The 16,365-nt window shown below is 45.3% G+C and overlaps 1 protein-coding gene across 5 annotated transcripts in view; it reads left to right on the top strand.

Moving 5' to 3' along the window:
* Nucleotides 1-7,420: 7,420 nt before the first annotated feature.
* TCOF1 (treacle ribosome biogenesis factor 1) overlaps nucleotides 7,421-16,365 on the top strand; it is a 338,714-nt gene continuing 329,769 nt past the window's right edge. For 4 of the 5 annotated variants that reach the window (XM_086931305.1, XM_086931303.1, XM_086931304.1 and 1 more), the window contains exon 1: nucleotides 7,421-7,653. In XM_086931305.1, coding sequence (XP_086787431.1) covers nucleotides 7,525-7,653 — 129 coding nt within the window. In that variant the 5' untranslated portion in view covers nucleotides 7,421-7,524. The remainder of the gene's footprint in view (nucleotides 7,654-16,365) is intronic. The other variant, XM_086931306.1, reaches the window with a different exon arrangement.

Below are 16,365 nucleotides of genomic sequence, written 5' to 3'. Positions count from 1 at the left end.
TAATTAACTGAATTTTCCTATAAAGGGTTCTTGCACTGCTTTTATGGATTGTCACAATGTTTGTTTTTATAGGCTATAAAGAATTATGGTATTTATTATATCAATGTATTGTTTACTGTTTTATCTTGTTATTGGAGACGGAGTTTATGAAGTGAAGTTCCTCTCAGCCAAAGGAAAGTTACGATCTGCAAGGTCAAAACACTATGGTAGATTCAGTCTTGTGATTTGAGTTAGAAAGTACTGTTGATATTATCTTGCTTGTTTTCAAGGCAAATATATTGAATCCATTTGTGGACTGATCTAGTTTAAATTGTACTACTGATTGGCTCTGACCCAGTATAGCAAGACAGGATTGCTGGTGTGTTCATGACAACATCTCGAATTTTGTATCCAAGTATGCATATTGCATTTGGAGTAATTAGAGCAATTCTAAAGGTCACATCCTGGGTGTTGTGTTCAAATAAACTGGACGCATTCGAGGTATTGAGTCCAGTACAGAAGGCCTCGTCTGGAGTTTGTCTTGTACTGGTGACATCAAGTTGAGTACCAACTTAAATCCTGGGGGCCATGTCTGGGGTACTGTGAGTAGTATTTGGGTCAACAACTGGATTACTGTGCCCTAATCTAGCAAATGCATATGTAGTATTGTATACTGGAGAATCAAATGATGCTCTGGTGACTTCATCAAAGCTACTGTCTCCATATCTGGAGGTCACATCTTGAGTAGTATGTTCTCTACTCGGGGTCACATCTGAATTACTGTGTCCAGACGTGGATAATGCATGTGTAGTATTGTGTCTACTTCTTTATTTTTTATCTTGAAAAATGTATTTCTATTCTGGCCACATCTGAGGTCTTATGGCCAAGAAATAGCCTAAGACCAGAAAAGATGCCTATTTTAACAACAGGTCGATAAGAATGTAAACATATTTACGCGGGAGGAAACCAATGCAAGAACACTGAAGAATGAAGAAAAAAGCGAAAATGGAAGAGTAGTACAGCTAGAGAGAGAAAACAAGGCACTGGAGTAGATTAAGGGGGTAGGGAGTGGAAGGTGGGAGTCAAGAATACAGAGAGTTAAAATGAAAAAGAAATTGAGAGGTAAGAACTGGATGTGAAAGCAAGGGAAACTGAGAAGCAAAAAGAAGTTTTGGACAATGCAGGGTGAAAGGGAATGGTTGCGATCAATGCGGCTAGGTTAAGAAGGTCTCATCCACTCCTACCTCTTGTAAATAACCTTGCCTCTTACAGGTGATCCCGCCTCCACTCTCCAAGTCTCTCTATCGAGCACACCCCTTAGCTGTAGATTTAAGAGCGAAAGAACAAAAGCCCTCCATGCACAGACACTTCAATTCGGGGCCCGGGGCAGACAGAAAACAATGGCCTACACACTCGAGGACAAAACAGGTCCACCGAAGTGCAGTAATGGAAGTGTTAGGATCCACAACTAAGTTGAGGCCTTCTGTACACCCAATGACCTCAATAACCCCCAGCCTCTTGTTGTGCACGGAGAAACGGGTGGAGATGAATGGGCGGGAACAGTGCCAGTCCAGTATTAGAGGCCAGTATCCGCTAATCAGCTTGTCGCCCTGTCACATCCCATCAGTGTCCCGGGGCAGAGGAGAATCTGGTTGCTGAGTTAGAGGACTGTCCGAGCTCTTGCTTTCATAGGATCGGGCCTGCCTGGGGTGGAAGGAAGATTAGTGCTAAATCAGGAGCCCCCCCACCCAAGAGGGAGGAGACTGAATCGTGCAGGCACAGCAACTTCTGCAAGGCAACCCCATCCCTGGGAGTGAGCGCCTCTGTGTCCTCTGCTCACCTACCTCTCCAGGGATCAGCAGGGGAGAGGTGACAGGTCACCCAGGGAAGCCCCCGCGCGTCCCCAGGTCCGTCATCATCTCCATCTCCCTTAGACGGACGCGCGCCCCATATCCCGCAAACATTCAAGATGGTGCTGCTGAAGGCCAAGTTCAACTTCCAGTGCCGGGTCAAGCTGGCCCAGTCGCTGTGGCTGCTCTCCTGGGTGACGGTGCTGGCCGGCTGCCTCACCTTCACACTCGACATCTTCCTGAAGGTGCAGCTCTGGATCCACCACAAGGTGATGGACAACACCACCATCCACGCAGTGCCCAACACCATCATGGCGGCCGGCCTGGTCACCGTGCTCATCAACCTCCTCGCGGGGAAGGTGAGTCAGGACCCGCTGGACATGGCGCGCTACGCCCACCGGAAGCAGCTGATAGCGCCGCTCTTCGTCGTCTCCTTCTTTTCCGCTTTCCTCATGCTAGTGGCCGTCTTTCTGTTCTGGGTGCTGAAGGGCAGCCTGGAGGAGTCGCTCAAGGTGGGCCTGAAGAACAGCATCCGCTTCTACCAGAAGCGGACGGTGGACAAGTTGCAGATGCCCGCAGTGCTGTAGCAAAGTAAGTCACATGTTGTGGGGAGTTTAAAACATACTTGCTAAGCATGTACAGTACTCTGTGGGGTAAGGGTGGCTTGCCAGGTCCGCTGTCTGTTCTTGAGCAGTATGCTGTCCTGCCATTGCTGGAAGCGTTATGCTGATGACGCGCACCGTTTGTCACATGAATGAAAATGTAAAAAAAAACCTGTATACTTTTCTCTCTTTCCTTCTGCTGCAAAAGGTTTGTTATCTTTATGGGGCCATCTGTTTGGCCCCCCCATAAAGATAACTAAGCTTTTGCAGCAGAAGGAAAACAGGCCACTCCGTCCAAGTGGGACGGACGAAAAAGAGAAAAGAATACGTCACCATGACCTCTTTCCCAATGGCTGGCCACAGTCTAGCCTAAACGGTGACGCCGGCCAATGGGAAAGAGGGGCTGGGCTTAAAGACCACTCACTAGTAAAAGCTCCTCACACTAGTGAAAGCTCCTCAAAGTCATAAGATCTCGCCAGCGAGACTGCGCATGCGCAGCCTACGCAGGCGAAACATAAAAACAAACTCTTTATTTAACCCGACGGAGCACTCCCTCCCTGGTGCCGCCAACGACTGTTGGCCGACGCAGCCCCGCCCACCCTTTAGAACGCCCTCACTGCGCCGGAATTGCCGCCGTGGTTAAGGCGTTAATAACTTTATAAAGTCTAGGATTGTCACAAAAGCCTAACTGGGAAGCCCCTTGAAAGATAGGGGCCCTGTACCAGAGCCCCGGCCCACTTTACCCATACCTTAAAAAGTCTCTGTAAGTCCATAAATCAGTCAATCAGGGTTGGTAAAGCGCAACTACTCACCCATGAGGGTGTCAACGCACTGGGAGGGTATGGGAGCGGCTCTGTTGCGTGCTGGGGTCACCGAAGTGCCTTGTATATATTTGTAGTCCGCATAAGTGTAGACGTTTACATTTTAGGGCAAACACTCCAAAGGATAGATTTACAACATATTTTATACATTTTATTCTACACTTTAATCTACTCAACAAGAGCTGTTGGGCCGCCATCTTGGTTTGGGAAGGCTCGCCGGTTTGCTCTGAACCCTTCCCACACTCCCCTTGTTCCCGCCCAAACCATGCATAAAAACAACAGATTTGCACGGCCGCGCAGCGGGCGGGCGCATCGGGCGCGCCGGCGGCGCGCCGAAGGCGCGCCAAAGGCAAGCCCGTCTGCGCCCGTCCGCGCCTGGCCCGGGCCTAGGGCCACCCCCCCTGGTTCATCCCCCCAGTCCCCTCGTATATATTACTCGGCTGCCCAGCTCCAGCATCTCCGTCCCAAGATCTGCCAAAACTGCACTATTTCCCATCCCAACTCTCTGATCTCTAACTCTGTCACCTTCTGCTCGGGTTGTCACACTAGTATACTTCCCACCAGCAAACCCCAGAGTCACAAGAATTACCCCATGAAATCCCATACCATAGCTCTTACCAACGTCCGTTCGCTTGGCAAACATAGCCAAGACATTCATGATTTGATCCTTGACCACAAAATAGATCTTCTGTTCATGACAGAAACATGGATGGGCCAAACCTCCGACCCGGACCTAGTCATAGCTGTCCCGCCTGGGTTTACCACCCATAGATTAGACAGGCAAATTAAGAAAAAGGGAGGTGGGATTGCTATCATCGCCCGCGATACCTACACTGTAAGGTTCACCATTATCCCACAGACTTCTTGCGAAGCCATAGAATTTGCTATTAAATTGTCCCCTTCATATACTTTTAAAGGGATCCTTCTTTATCGCCCCCCAGGGCCTAGACATGACTTTATTAGTTCCTTTAGGTCCTTGCTGGAAACGTCTGCACTTAACAATTCTTTCACCATTTTGGGAGATTTTAACTTCCACTTTGATGCCCCTGACAACCCTGATACAGCTACGCTATCAGCTGACTTGGCTACTTTCGGCCTCACTCCCTTGGTCCACTCTCCCACGCATGAAGGAGGTCACACCCTGGATGGCATTTTTTCCAATGCCACAAACTTTCAAGTCAAACAAATACTTCCCCTAACTTGGTCTGACCACCACCTCATTTTGACAACTTTACTAATACGTGATTCCATGATCAACAAATCAAACCCCAACCCTCGCCAGCCTTATTTGGCATGGGATGACATAGATGAAAGTAAGCTAAAAACCACGCTCAATGATACTTTCCCCACCTTTTCTCCGAACCCAAACACTGCCACCACCCAATATCATAACTGGATCAGCTCTGCAGCCAAAGACCTGGTTCAAGTTAAACAACGGTCGCGCAATAGATCGACCCCCTCGGCCCCGTGGTACACAGATGAAATACGCAGACAAAAGCAACTATGCCGAAACAGAGAGAGACACTGGCGAAAAGACTATAATCAGGAAGCTAAATCCCTGTATAAAGAGTCGGTAGCTACATACAAAAATCTTATCTTTGACGCTAAGAAAAAGTATTACAGTAGCAAAATTGAAGCCGCTCAAAATTCACATAAATGTCTTTATGAGACTACTAAACAACTAGCTGGCTCCTCTATGGATCTTACACCTCCCCCGTCCCAAGCTCTCTGTGATGCTCTGTCTAAGTTCTTTTTTAGCAAAGTTGACGATATTTATCGGATCTTTGCCAACTCCTCAACGCGCTCCCACAGGCCCTCCACTCACTGTGACGGACCCACGCTTCATCAGTTCAGAGAAGTGTCTTGCTCTCAGGTACTAAACATCACCTCTACCATCAAATCGGGGTCAGCCCTGGACCCCTGTCCCATGAAGGTTTTACGGCCAATCATGGAAGTAGTTCTTCCTGCTACTACCGAAATTTGCAATTCCATGTTTTTGACAGGCACCTATCCGGACACCCTCAAGAAAACTCTCATAAAACCCCTCCTCAAAAAGCCCACCCTGGATAAAGAAGAACCAAAAAGTTACCGACCCATTGCGAGTCTGCCACTACTAGCCAAAATAGTTGAGAAAATCATGAACGCACAACTCTCCCTCTTCATTGAAGAAAACAAATGCCTGGACGAATCTCAGTTCGGTTTCCGTCGATTTCACGGAACCGAAACCGCCTTGGTCAAGGCGGCGGATGACATTAGATCCATCCGAGATGCGGGAGGCACTGCTGTCTTGATCCTACTGGATCTATCGGCGGCCTTCGACACGGTCGACCACACTACCTTGGTCGACCGTGTCGAGAGTATAGGTATCCAAGGCAACGCTAAAAATCTCCTTGCCTCCTTCCTGGCTAACAGGACCCAGGTTGTCACTGTAGGACCATTTGAATCACCCCCCTTGTCACTGCCATGTGGTGTTCCTCAAGGCTCATCCCTTAGTCCGACACTGTTTAACATTTATGTGTCGGACCTTGCCAATGTCATCAGAGCACACGGGATGAGCCTAACATCCTACGCAGATGACACCCAATTGGTCCTTTCCGTTAAGAATGACGGGCCTCAAAAAGCTGATACATTCAATCAGGGTATGCAGGCAATTGGGAGCTGGATGGCCCATAATTGCCTGAAACTAAACTCTGATAAATCAGAGGTTGTCATTTTTGGCAACCTCTCCCCGGAGTGGTCCCCCTTGTGGTGGCCCTCATCCATGGGTCAGCCCCCAGAACCGGTCAACAAGGTGAGGAACCTGGGCGTTCTGTTCGACGACCAGCTGAACTTTCTCCCCCATGCAAACCAGATCTCCTCCTCAGCCTTTTACAAGCTACGGCTTATCAAGAAAATTCTGCCCTTCCTGCCCGAAAATGCCGCCAAAACATTGGTCAGTGCCCTGGTTCTCTCCACCCTAGATTATTGCAATGCTCTGTTCCTAGGTGCCCAGGAGAGAGTGTTAATAAAAATGCAGGCCATCCAGAACGCGGCAGCCAGGCTGCTAGGGCGAACCACAAAATACCAATCAGTGTCCCCCATCATACGGCAACTCCATTGGCTCCCAGTGAAGAAAAGGATCAAGTTCAAGTCATTGTGTTTGATCTACAAGGCCTTACATAACGCTGGACCAGTGTTCTTCACTCAGAATTTGACCCCCTACTGTCCTTCCAGAACACTGCGTTCCTCCAGCTCCTTTGACCTGGTGGTCCCCCGAACGAAAACGGTCCATTGGGGTGACAGACGATTTCTCGTAGCGGCACCGAAGCTGTGGAACACTCTTCCTCTTTCTATCAAGGCCAGTACTTCCCTCTGGTCCTTTCGAAAGAATCTGAAGACCTGGCTTTTTAACCAATGATCCTGACTATCACCTAGGCACCCCTTGTGGGTTTAACATTTCAGTTATCAGCGCCGAGATGCCCTAGGGCCTTCGTTCGCGCTCTACAAATGTTATAATAAATAAATCTTCCATACCGTTCCGCCAAGTGTAACTTCCTTTAAGACGATTTGAGAACTCATCACCACATCAGAAATATGTAAATGTAATTTTACATTGAACTTCATACGGATGGGATTTAAGCCCGAAATCACTATTACCAGATCCGAGCATTGCAGGCAAGTTTCCCAATTTGAGGTGTCCGTGTGACCCGTTACTTCAGTCCCGGTTTTGACTTAGAGCTCTGGGACTTGTAGTTCTGCGTTTTTACTGGGTGGAATATGTCTACAAGTCTCCGAATTCTAAGTGAAAACAAAACAGGCAGGTCTAAGTAGTCAACAAATGGAGCAGTAAAACTTGAAAGCTATATTGGAGTGTTAATCAATCCAGGAGACTGCATTTGTTTGCACATTTGAAAATATTGAGTCGCTTTCTACAATATAATAATAAAATCCCTTAATTGTTTATACGGAAGCCACTATCTGTATGGCTATCAAACGAGGCGTCAGCATATATAAAGAAAGAGAAAGCCAAGTTAGGCATTCACAAGAAAATACTAAGTTTCCCGGCGGGAGTCATGAAGTGCCCGCCCAAAAAAAAAGTAACCCAGATGGAGGAATTACTTCCAGGGTCAACGCGTAAACATGGCGTACTGGTAGGGAAATATTAACATCTGTGACTGCAGGTCTCAGCGAACTCGATGCGCAGAACCGGAAATTGAGTTAAAGGAATCAGACTACGTGTCCCGGCATACATCTCGCGACGCGCCGGAAGCGTGTCTGAAGTGTGCTTAGTGCATGGCAGGCGTTGGTAGCAGCATGGCTTCCCCGGACCCTGAACGGCGCCTGTTGGCGCTCGTGCATCAGCATCTGGTTCAGTGCGGTTATCGGGAGGCAGCCCGGGAGGTGCAAAAGCAGAGCAAAGAGGTGAGAAGGGCCAGGACCGCATCTAGGTTGGGAGGGGCGAATCTAGGAGGCTAAAGAGTTTAAACGAAAATCCCACCAGTAACATACATGCGTAGTAATACCTTCCCAGGTTAGGAGCAGTATTTTTGTTTTTATTAAACATGGGATTTTGCAGTTTACCCTAATTTCCACCTGAATCGTTTATACTTCACTGAACTACAATTTGAAGTATTGCCAGTGAGCTAAGGCATGTGGCTCCTACACTGTGTGTAACCATCTCTGTAACACATTGATTTACACACCCATGAATTGCCGATGTATATTGCGTGCATGTGCTGTAACGAGGTGCATTTCTTTCCCCTTCATTGCTTTGCAACTATCAATCAAACAGCATTTGTGGAGTGCAACAGTCTCACCCCTATGGGGGTATCTGGCCGTTGTGTCTGTGTCAAAGAGCCAGATCTTGAGTCTCTTTCTTTAGTCCGCCAGAAAGGGGACTTGTACGGAGCCGGAGGGGAAGGTCGTTCCAGTTCTTGTCAGCGGTGTAGGAGAAGGTGCTGCCACTGCTGCAATGGATGCAGGGAGTGTGTGCAAGGGCTAGTGAAGAGGACCCCAGGTGTCTAGTGGGATGGGGGAAGTTCAGTTGATGGTTGAGGGATGCAGGTCCTGTTTCATGGAGGGCTTTGTAGGCATGTGTGAGGATATTGATCTGACATATTTTCTGGATGGGGAGCCAGTGGAGGTCCCCCAGGTGGGGGAGGTCTAGGATGAGTCTGCCTGTATGGTCCGGAGTCTTCTGAGGAGCTGGGTGGAAAGGCCGGTGTAGAGGGTGTTGCCGTACTAGAGGCAGCTGTAGACGAGGGCTTGTGTGATGGTCTTTCTGGTGTTTGGAATCCATCTGAAGATTCTGTGGAGCATGCAAAGTGTGTGGAAGCAGGAGGAGGTGACTGCATTAACATGTTGTTTCATTGTCGGTTGGCTGTCAAGGTTGATGCCGAGGTTTTGTGCCTGGTCGGTCGGTCGGTGTGGGTCCAGGTTCTGCAGGCTGCCAGCTCTGGTTCAGTGCAGATGTGTTCTTCCTTAAGATCAGCACTTCGGTTTTGTTGTAGTTGAGTTGGATTCAGCTGTTGCAAAAGTTGGTTTTAGAGCAGTCCTCAATCAGCGAGAGGATCAGTATAGTGTCATCTGCGTAGGAGTTTCCGTCAGTTGAATCTGACGGTGTCTGCGAGTGGGGGGATGTTGGTGTTGAACAGGATGGGGCTGAGGGATGATCCTTGTGGTACGTCGCATATGATGTCTTTGAGTGTGAAGATGAAGTGAGGCAGTCTGATGCGCTGTGTACGTCCTGTGAGGAAGGAGGCGGTCCACTTGAGGGCATCTTGCTGTAGGCCTATTTTGTGGAGTCAGTTGATGAGGGTGTTGTACGAGACTGTCGAATGCCACGGAGAGGTTGAGTAGAATCAGGGCCACGGTTTCTCCACGGTCGAGGAGTGTTCTGATGTAACTGACGGCGATCTGCGTGTTCTCAATGCTGTGGTTGTCACGGAATCCTGATTGAGGTGTCAAGTAGATGGTTTTGTTCCAGGAATTCAGTGAGTTGCTGGTTGCTGGTATTTTCGAGAGCTTTGGCCAGGTGGGGGAGCAGGGAGATCAGCAATAGTTTTTGAGAAAGTTGAGGGTCAGTGGAGGGTTTCTTCAGGAGGGGTTTGACGTCTGTGTGTTTCCATCTTCGGGAAGGTTGCTGTGGAGATAGAGATGTTGAAGGTGCTGGTGAGTTGTGTGCTGATGGGGTTCGTTGCAAGGCTGTAGAGGTGGTGGGGGTAGGGGTCAGTGGGTGCCCCGGAGTGGATGAAAGACATGATGGCGGAGGTGGTGAGGGGTGTGAGCGTTGACCAGGTGGTGATGGTTTGGCTGCTGTTCGCTGGTTCGTTGAGGTCATGGGTGATGAGTGACTGGTTGGATGTTGAATTTGCTGTAGATGCTGGTGATCTTGCTATGAAGTAGGTTGAAAAGGTGTTGCAGAGTTCTTGAAAGGGGGTACATGGTGTTTTCAGTGGCTGTTGGGTTGGGGATTCTTTGACTAGTTTGAAGAGTTCCTTTTCGTGTTTGGCCGTAGATCGATACAAATGGAGATGGCTGCTTTCTTGGCTTCGTTGCTGTGCCGGTGTTAGTTGCCGAGGGCTATTTTGTGGGCTGCTATGTTGGCAAGTCTCTTTCTGGCATGTCAGTGTTTCCCCAGCTTTTGGAAGTTACACTTCGTTTGGGGCACTTGTTGGATTAAGTAGGTTTCAGTGTGGCGACGCTGTCAGTGATCCATGCGCAAAGTTCCGGATGGCCTGATGGTCTATTGAGGCCTCGGGTTGTGAGGGCCTGTTGATAGAGCGTGGGTTGACCTGCTCGTTTACTGTAGTCACCTGGGCCCATAAACATACACACCTTGAACAGGTAACTCTTGCTAATCAGGATTTTAATAAACCTTAGGACTTATACCTATACCATTTGACTTACCAATCCCCGTCACCTGCATTTAGTCCCAAGGGATCAAGGGAGTTAGCATAATCGGCAGAAAATAACATTTACATTTATAAAATAACCACAGACTCAAGAAAGATTTAAACACTTTATCTACGTAAAATTTTAAATGTCAGAGTCCATACATTGCGATTAAAACTCTTTCAATTAGGAAGATAATGATCAAAGCAAAAATATGCAGAGATTTTGTGAGACTTTAAGCATTTGAACATAGGAAAGTTAGAAAAGGGAAACAGTACGATGACGTACCCACAGAGATTATATTTACATAGAATGGTGTGAAGACCAACCCTGGCCACGGGCTGGGATGAAGATACAGGACTCCCAATAGTTCAGGTGCCGAAGAACAGGACAGGTTCCGCTCAGGACGGTGCCGAAGAACAGGACAGGTTCAGATCAGGACAGGTGAAGACCAAATCAGGACGGATGCAGGTCAGGACAGGTACCCTCCGATAAGTGCAACGCCAGCGTCACACTCCTCTCTGCGGCTAACAGCCGGACCCCGATTGGGTTATCGATTCTTCTGACAGAGTGCTTCGCCAGCACCTCTGTTCTCGATCGCCTATTGAGTACGTTGGGTCAGTGACAGGTCAGCTATTCGGACAAGTCGGACAATCTAACTAGCTAAGCCTACCTTAGTTATACCTTTTTCCAGGGAAATGTACCACCCCGCAGTGTTGCGAATTTGTGTGTTCCCTCAATTTGATTGGTCAAAAGGTGAGGAGAGGTCATCACACCATACCAATATGAGATCATTTTATTCAATAATGCAAATTATCTTTCCCGCCCATAATTGTATTTTCCCATGCACTTTTATTCCCGTGCACTTTTATTCCACCCAACAATGAATGGAGAGGTCATCACACCATACTAATATGAGATCATTTTATTCAATAATGCAAATTATCTTTCCCGCCCATAATTGTATTTTCCCATGCACTTTTATTCCCATGCACTTTTATTCCACCCAACAATGAATGGTCCACTAGTAAATACAATGTTAAAATAATTTAACAAGTTGTCTTCCTCTTGGAAGTTCATACGGTCGGTTTCCAGGCGCATCACAGTCAAGACTGTTACTGGCACAGGTTCAATGCCATGGCTCGAGGACTCTTAGAAAATCCTGCACATGCGCGATGAGGGTTTTAAATATGAAGTTACATTCATTCTCCAGGCCCAAACACGAGCTAGTAGCAAAGTCACAGAGAATCAATTTTAGAACAAAGAATAAATGAATGCACTGTATACCACTTATATATGCTCTATTCCCATTACTTTATTTTAACTATAGCATTAATAGTTAAGCAGAACGATCAATGTTTATTACAAGCAGCAGCATAAGCATTAGCATGTGAAACATAAAGCAGCCATCTTTAGTTCTAGTACGCAGAAGCAAAGATTTCCCACCAAAGCAAAGAGTGCGTCATTCCACGTCAGTGTGGCAGACGCATGCGCAGTGAAATTCTCGCGTTGCGGCGGTCATATTAGGTCACTCTAGTCACTGTTAATAAAAGCACATAGGTAAGCTTCCCATAGATACTAGAAATGTCGTGTGGTGCAATTATTAGTTAGACAAACATGTTGATTAATACATTAGAGGTTATTTTGAGAGGATTGAATCCAAGCAAGTCTCTTTACGTGTGAAACCTTGCTCCACCAATCCCCTCTTTTATGATATTTTATATAATCACAAATTACAGAAACAGATGCCAACTTTCAACACTTTCACAATTCAGTCTCTTCAAACGTTCTATTTGGTCTTTACTCATTGTTAATTTGAACATTTTTCATCTTTTTATATAAATTTCCATTTAATTCTTCCTGCTCAATTTCTTTAAAATTTCTTTTCTTTCCTTATTTACTGTATATGTCTTTTTGTTTCTGCAACACTTACACCAAATCATTATACCTGAAACCATAGGGCTATTTCCGATATTGGCATGAGTATTTTACCTTCAAAACTCTTTCCTACATTAGTAAACCAACTACCTACAGAGGAGAGACCATCAATTAGCCTCTTCCATTCACTATCAACCTCCAGTGGTTTCAATTCTTCTCTCAAATGTATAATGTTTCTTGCATAATTTCCAATCTCGATACTTTCGTCTGGTATGTATGTGCAATAATGTTGCGTTTTCAGCATTCTACAGACTCCGCCTTCTTTTGCTAATAATATGTCAAGAGCAAGTCGATTTTGTAAAACCATTGATCTTAAAGCAACTAATTCGGTATTGATCATTAGAAATCCGCTAGCAGTCTCAGTCGATAAGCGATCCACCACTGTTGACAATTTGCAAATTCTTTGAGTATTCAGAACCACTCCCACTAAATATATCACCTACTATTTCAGCAAAACTAGCTCCTTTATTACGTGTTAGTCCAGTGTTTTCTTCATTGCTTCCTGTTATTCTTTTGACATGATATACCTTTGGGAATACTATTCCGAAATAGCGACTCCCATACCAGTGATCAGGCAATTTAAAAATATGCCTTTGTCCCAAAATTATAATAAATTCTGGGAAATACTGGTTCAGTTCCATCTTTGAAACCCCAACCCCCAATTACTTTGAAATTTACTTTGAAGTTCACATTCACTGGAACCAATGAATATATTATTATAATAATCTGTTTTCTCTCTATGGAGACATAGTTTCCCTTTCTTTTCGACATCCAGCAACATAGCAGCTTGAGTCTTGCCATTTGAGGTACACTCTTCAATTTCAGCCCACTTAGGAATTTAGCGTTTCTGTACAGTGGCTTTTCTATGAAAATCCTGTCTCCTTTTTTCATCTAAATTTAGAAATATTTTCTCCTTCTCATGTAACTTGCATGTTAAATTATCTTTGTGTGCTTCAGCTATATCTATTGCTCCTACTGTTGGGAAATATTCTCCCATAAAATGTGTTGAGTCTCTAGTACTAAGGACAGGGTTTAGATTTCTATGTAAAGGAACTTCAGAGAAGATCACATCAAAATTAGAATAATACTGTAACTTTCCAGTTCTATAGAATAAACTAGCTAAAATACTACATGAAATACCATATGTCAGAGGCAAATGGTGGTATGTAAGCCCTTCAGCTACCGTTGTGGGTAATTTCATGCATACATAACAATCACTGATTTCCATAGCTTCTATATAATGTACTAACAAATTAGCAAATACATTCTAATTAGTTCTATTTCTAGCTCTACCATAGTGTAAATCTACCTCATCTGGTGCTTCTAAATCTACTTTATGTTGTTTGAGCCTGTCTACTTTCCTATGTGTATCTCACTTTTCAGGTGTATCTATCTTTTCAAATATACTCGTGTCATTCTGCATGTTTTTACTCATTGGAGAAGGAATGGCTAATGTCAGTCCTACCCATGATATGAGTACTATCACTATACTACATGTGCATATTCTACAGCATGTTTTTACACAATTTCTTTTTGGTTTTCTGACTGCTAGATTCAGCCATATCTGACTAAGGAGTCTTGGCCCCCTCTTTGTAACTTTACACAGTCCCTTAACCTGTGTATCTCTCTTCAGGCTGGTCTCACTTCTTTGTCAGTCTGATCAGCAATTAATTTGTCATCACTTACGTCACTTATTTCCAAGTTTTCGAAGTCTTCAAGGATGAAGTAGGTCCATTCCGGGCCTCTGAACGTATTATTTAGTCTTTTTGTACATGGACTTCTCCGTGGTTTCTCTATGGATGGTCCAGCTTGGCTCGATATTTCATTTACTTGCTCTGGTTCTTCATTTATTGTTTTAAGGCGAAATTTGTCTTTTGACAAAATCAGGCCACTTATCTCTTTCTGAGTCTGTTAACTGGCACTCTGTTTTGAGTTTCTTTAGATGTTCTTTTATTTCCATTTAGTTGTGGCATAATTTGTTCATGGTCTTCTTCTGAATTCCTCTCTACCTGACTTTGTCCAGGGCTTATTTTAGTTTCTTCTGCCTGAATACTAATCTGACCTTGTTCAGGAGCTTGCTGAATTTGACTTTGACTCTGTTTGCCGCCTTCTTCCTGAACATGTTTTTTTCTACACCTATATGGTCCTGATCATGTCTTTTGATTTCTTGATTGTCTTCCGCCTGAGCTTGCGCCCTAATACCTATCTGTCTCTCCTTAGACTCAGGAGTTTTGGTTGGTGTTTCTAATGTCTAAGCACATCTCTCCTTATCTGATCCTCCTCAGAATTACTATTGGCTTTGATTTCTGTAATCTGAGTGCATTCTTCTAGTCCTGACTTATCCTCACTATCACTCTATCTAGATAGGTTTGACTTCTGGTTCTCACAATCTCTGCAGGTCAACTACTGGAATCCATTCATCGTGACTGGTGCTCGGTTGTTCCTTATCAGCTACTTCAGGATCAACTTCTTGAGACCCCTCAACTGCACAACCTTCAGCTCCTATTTGATTAGGTTCAGTCACCTTTTTAGTGTGACTCGCATGGATCCAGTTAGGACTTCTCTTGCAATTTACAGCTGTGGTGGTAACCAATATCACTTGATGTGGCTCTCCCCACCTTGGTGCTAGGCAAGATTCTCGGTTGTGTTCCTTTATCACTACCCAATCACCTGGATTCAGATCATGTGCTTGAGTTGATTGTCTGGCGACAGCGTCTTCCCCCCAACCTGGTGAGAGAGAGAACGCGCTTGATCAGCCAGTTCTTTGCAGTACTCAAACACTAAATCATACATAATATTTATCAGTTTGTGTCCTGGTTCCCATGCCTGCCTCATTGCTCTTCCCATGAGTATTTCATGGGGACTCAAGCCTGTTTTTCTGTCTGGAATGCTTCTGAGTCCCATCAGAATAAGAGGTAAAGCATCAGGCCACTCCAATCGGGTAGAGTCGTACATCTTTACCAATTTTGACTTGAGTGTGCCATTCAATTGTTCTACCACGCCAGAAGTCTCTGGGCGGTATGCACAGTGCAGTTTTTGCTCAATTTTTAATTCTTCACAGATTAGACAAATTATTTCATTATTAATGTGAGACCCTCGGTCTGACTCTATCGTTATTGGAAAACCGAAATGTGATATGAGCTCTCTCAGTAAGAGTTTGGCTACAGTGATGCTATCATTTCTCTGGGTAGGGTAGGCTTCCACCCATTTTGAAAACAGGCAGACAATGACAAGGGCATACTTCAGTCCTCGACAAGGGGGTAACTGAATGAAATCAAGTTGTAGTCTTATGAATGGGCCTTCTGCCTTTCCAATTTTTCCAGGGCAAACTACAGTTCTCCTTCCGGGATTCCTTTGTTGACAAATCAGGCACCTCTGGCAAAGACTCTGCCACATTCCTGACCCTCGCATTAAGCCAGGTTTGTCTGAACAACCTGATCATTGCATCTCTACCTATGTGGGTGTCTCCGTGGTACATTCTAGCCATAGGAGCAAGCCTACAGTCTGGTAACACAGGTCTCCCATCCAAATAAACAAGGACACCATCTGCAGCCCTCCTCTGACATCCTATGTTTTCCCATTCTTTCTTTTCTTTTAGTTCTGCTTCATTTTGTAAATCTCTCACTTCCTCCCACGTTTTCACACGTCCAAGCAACATAAGTTGGCAGCTGCTTCCATAGGCCTCAATTTTCTTGTTCACTGCTATTTTGAATTTTGCACAAGGTTGGGCTACTTGGTCAGCATAACGATTACCTGCTGTCACTTTGTCATTTCCAGATTGGTGAGCAGAACACTTGACCACAGCCACTGTTTCTGGCAATTGAATTGCTTCTAGCAAATCTTTTACATAATGTCAATTTTTAATGGGAGTACCTGAAGAAGTCATGAACTCACTTTGCATCCAAAGTTGGCGAATGTCATGCACAACCCTGTAACCATACTGGCTATCAGTGTATATGGTTACTTTCCAATCTTTTACAATTTTGCAGGCTTTTGTCAGTGCAATCAGTTCGGCTACTTGTGCAGACTTGACTCCAGGTAAATAGGATGCTTCGACTATACCACCCAATGTGCACACAGCAAAAGCAGCACTCAATCCTCCTTCCTCATGTCGCATGCCTGAACCATCTACAAACAACTCATGTTCTGAATTTATTAATGGTTCTTCTCGTATGTCTGGTTGTGGTTTAGTACTATATTCTGTGAGGTCGATACAATTGTGTTCGAGTTCCTCTTTTACTTCTTCAAAAGGTGAATTGGGTAACAGGGTATCTGGGTTCAGAACAGTACATCTGGCAATGG

The sequence above is a fragment of the Lissotriton vulgaris genome, chromosome 7 (assembly GCF_964263255.1).
Source record: "Lissotriton vulgaris chromosome 7, aLisVul1.2, whole genome shotgun sequence".
NCBI classification, from domain to species: Eukaryota; Metazoa; Chordata; class Amphibia; order Caudata; family Salamandridae; genus Lissotriton; species Lissotriton vulgaris.
This window is presented reverse-complemented; position numbering and strand designations above follow the sequence as displayed.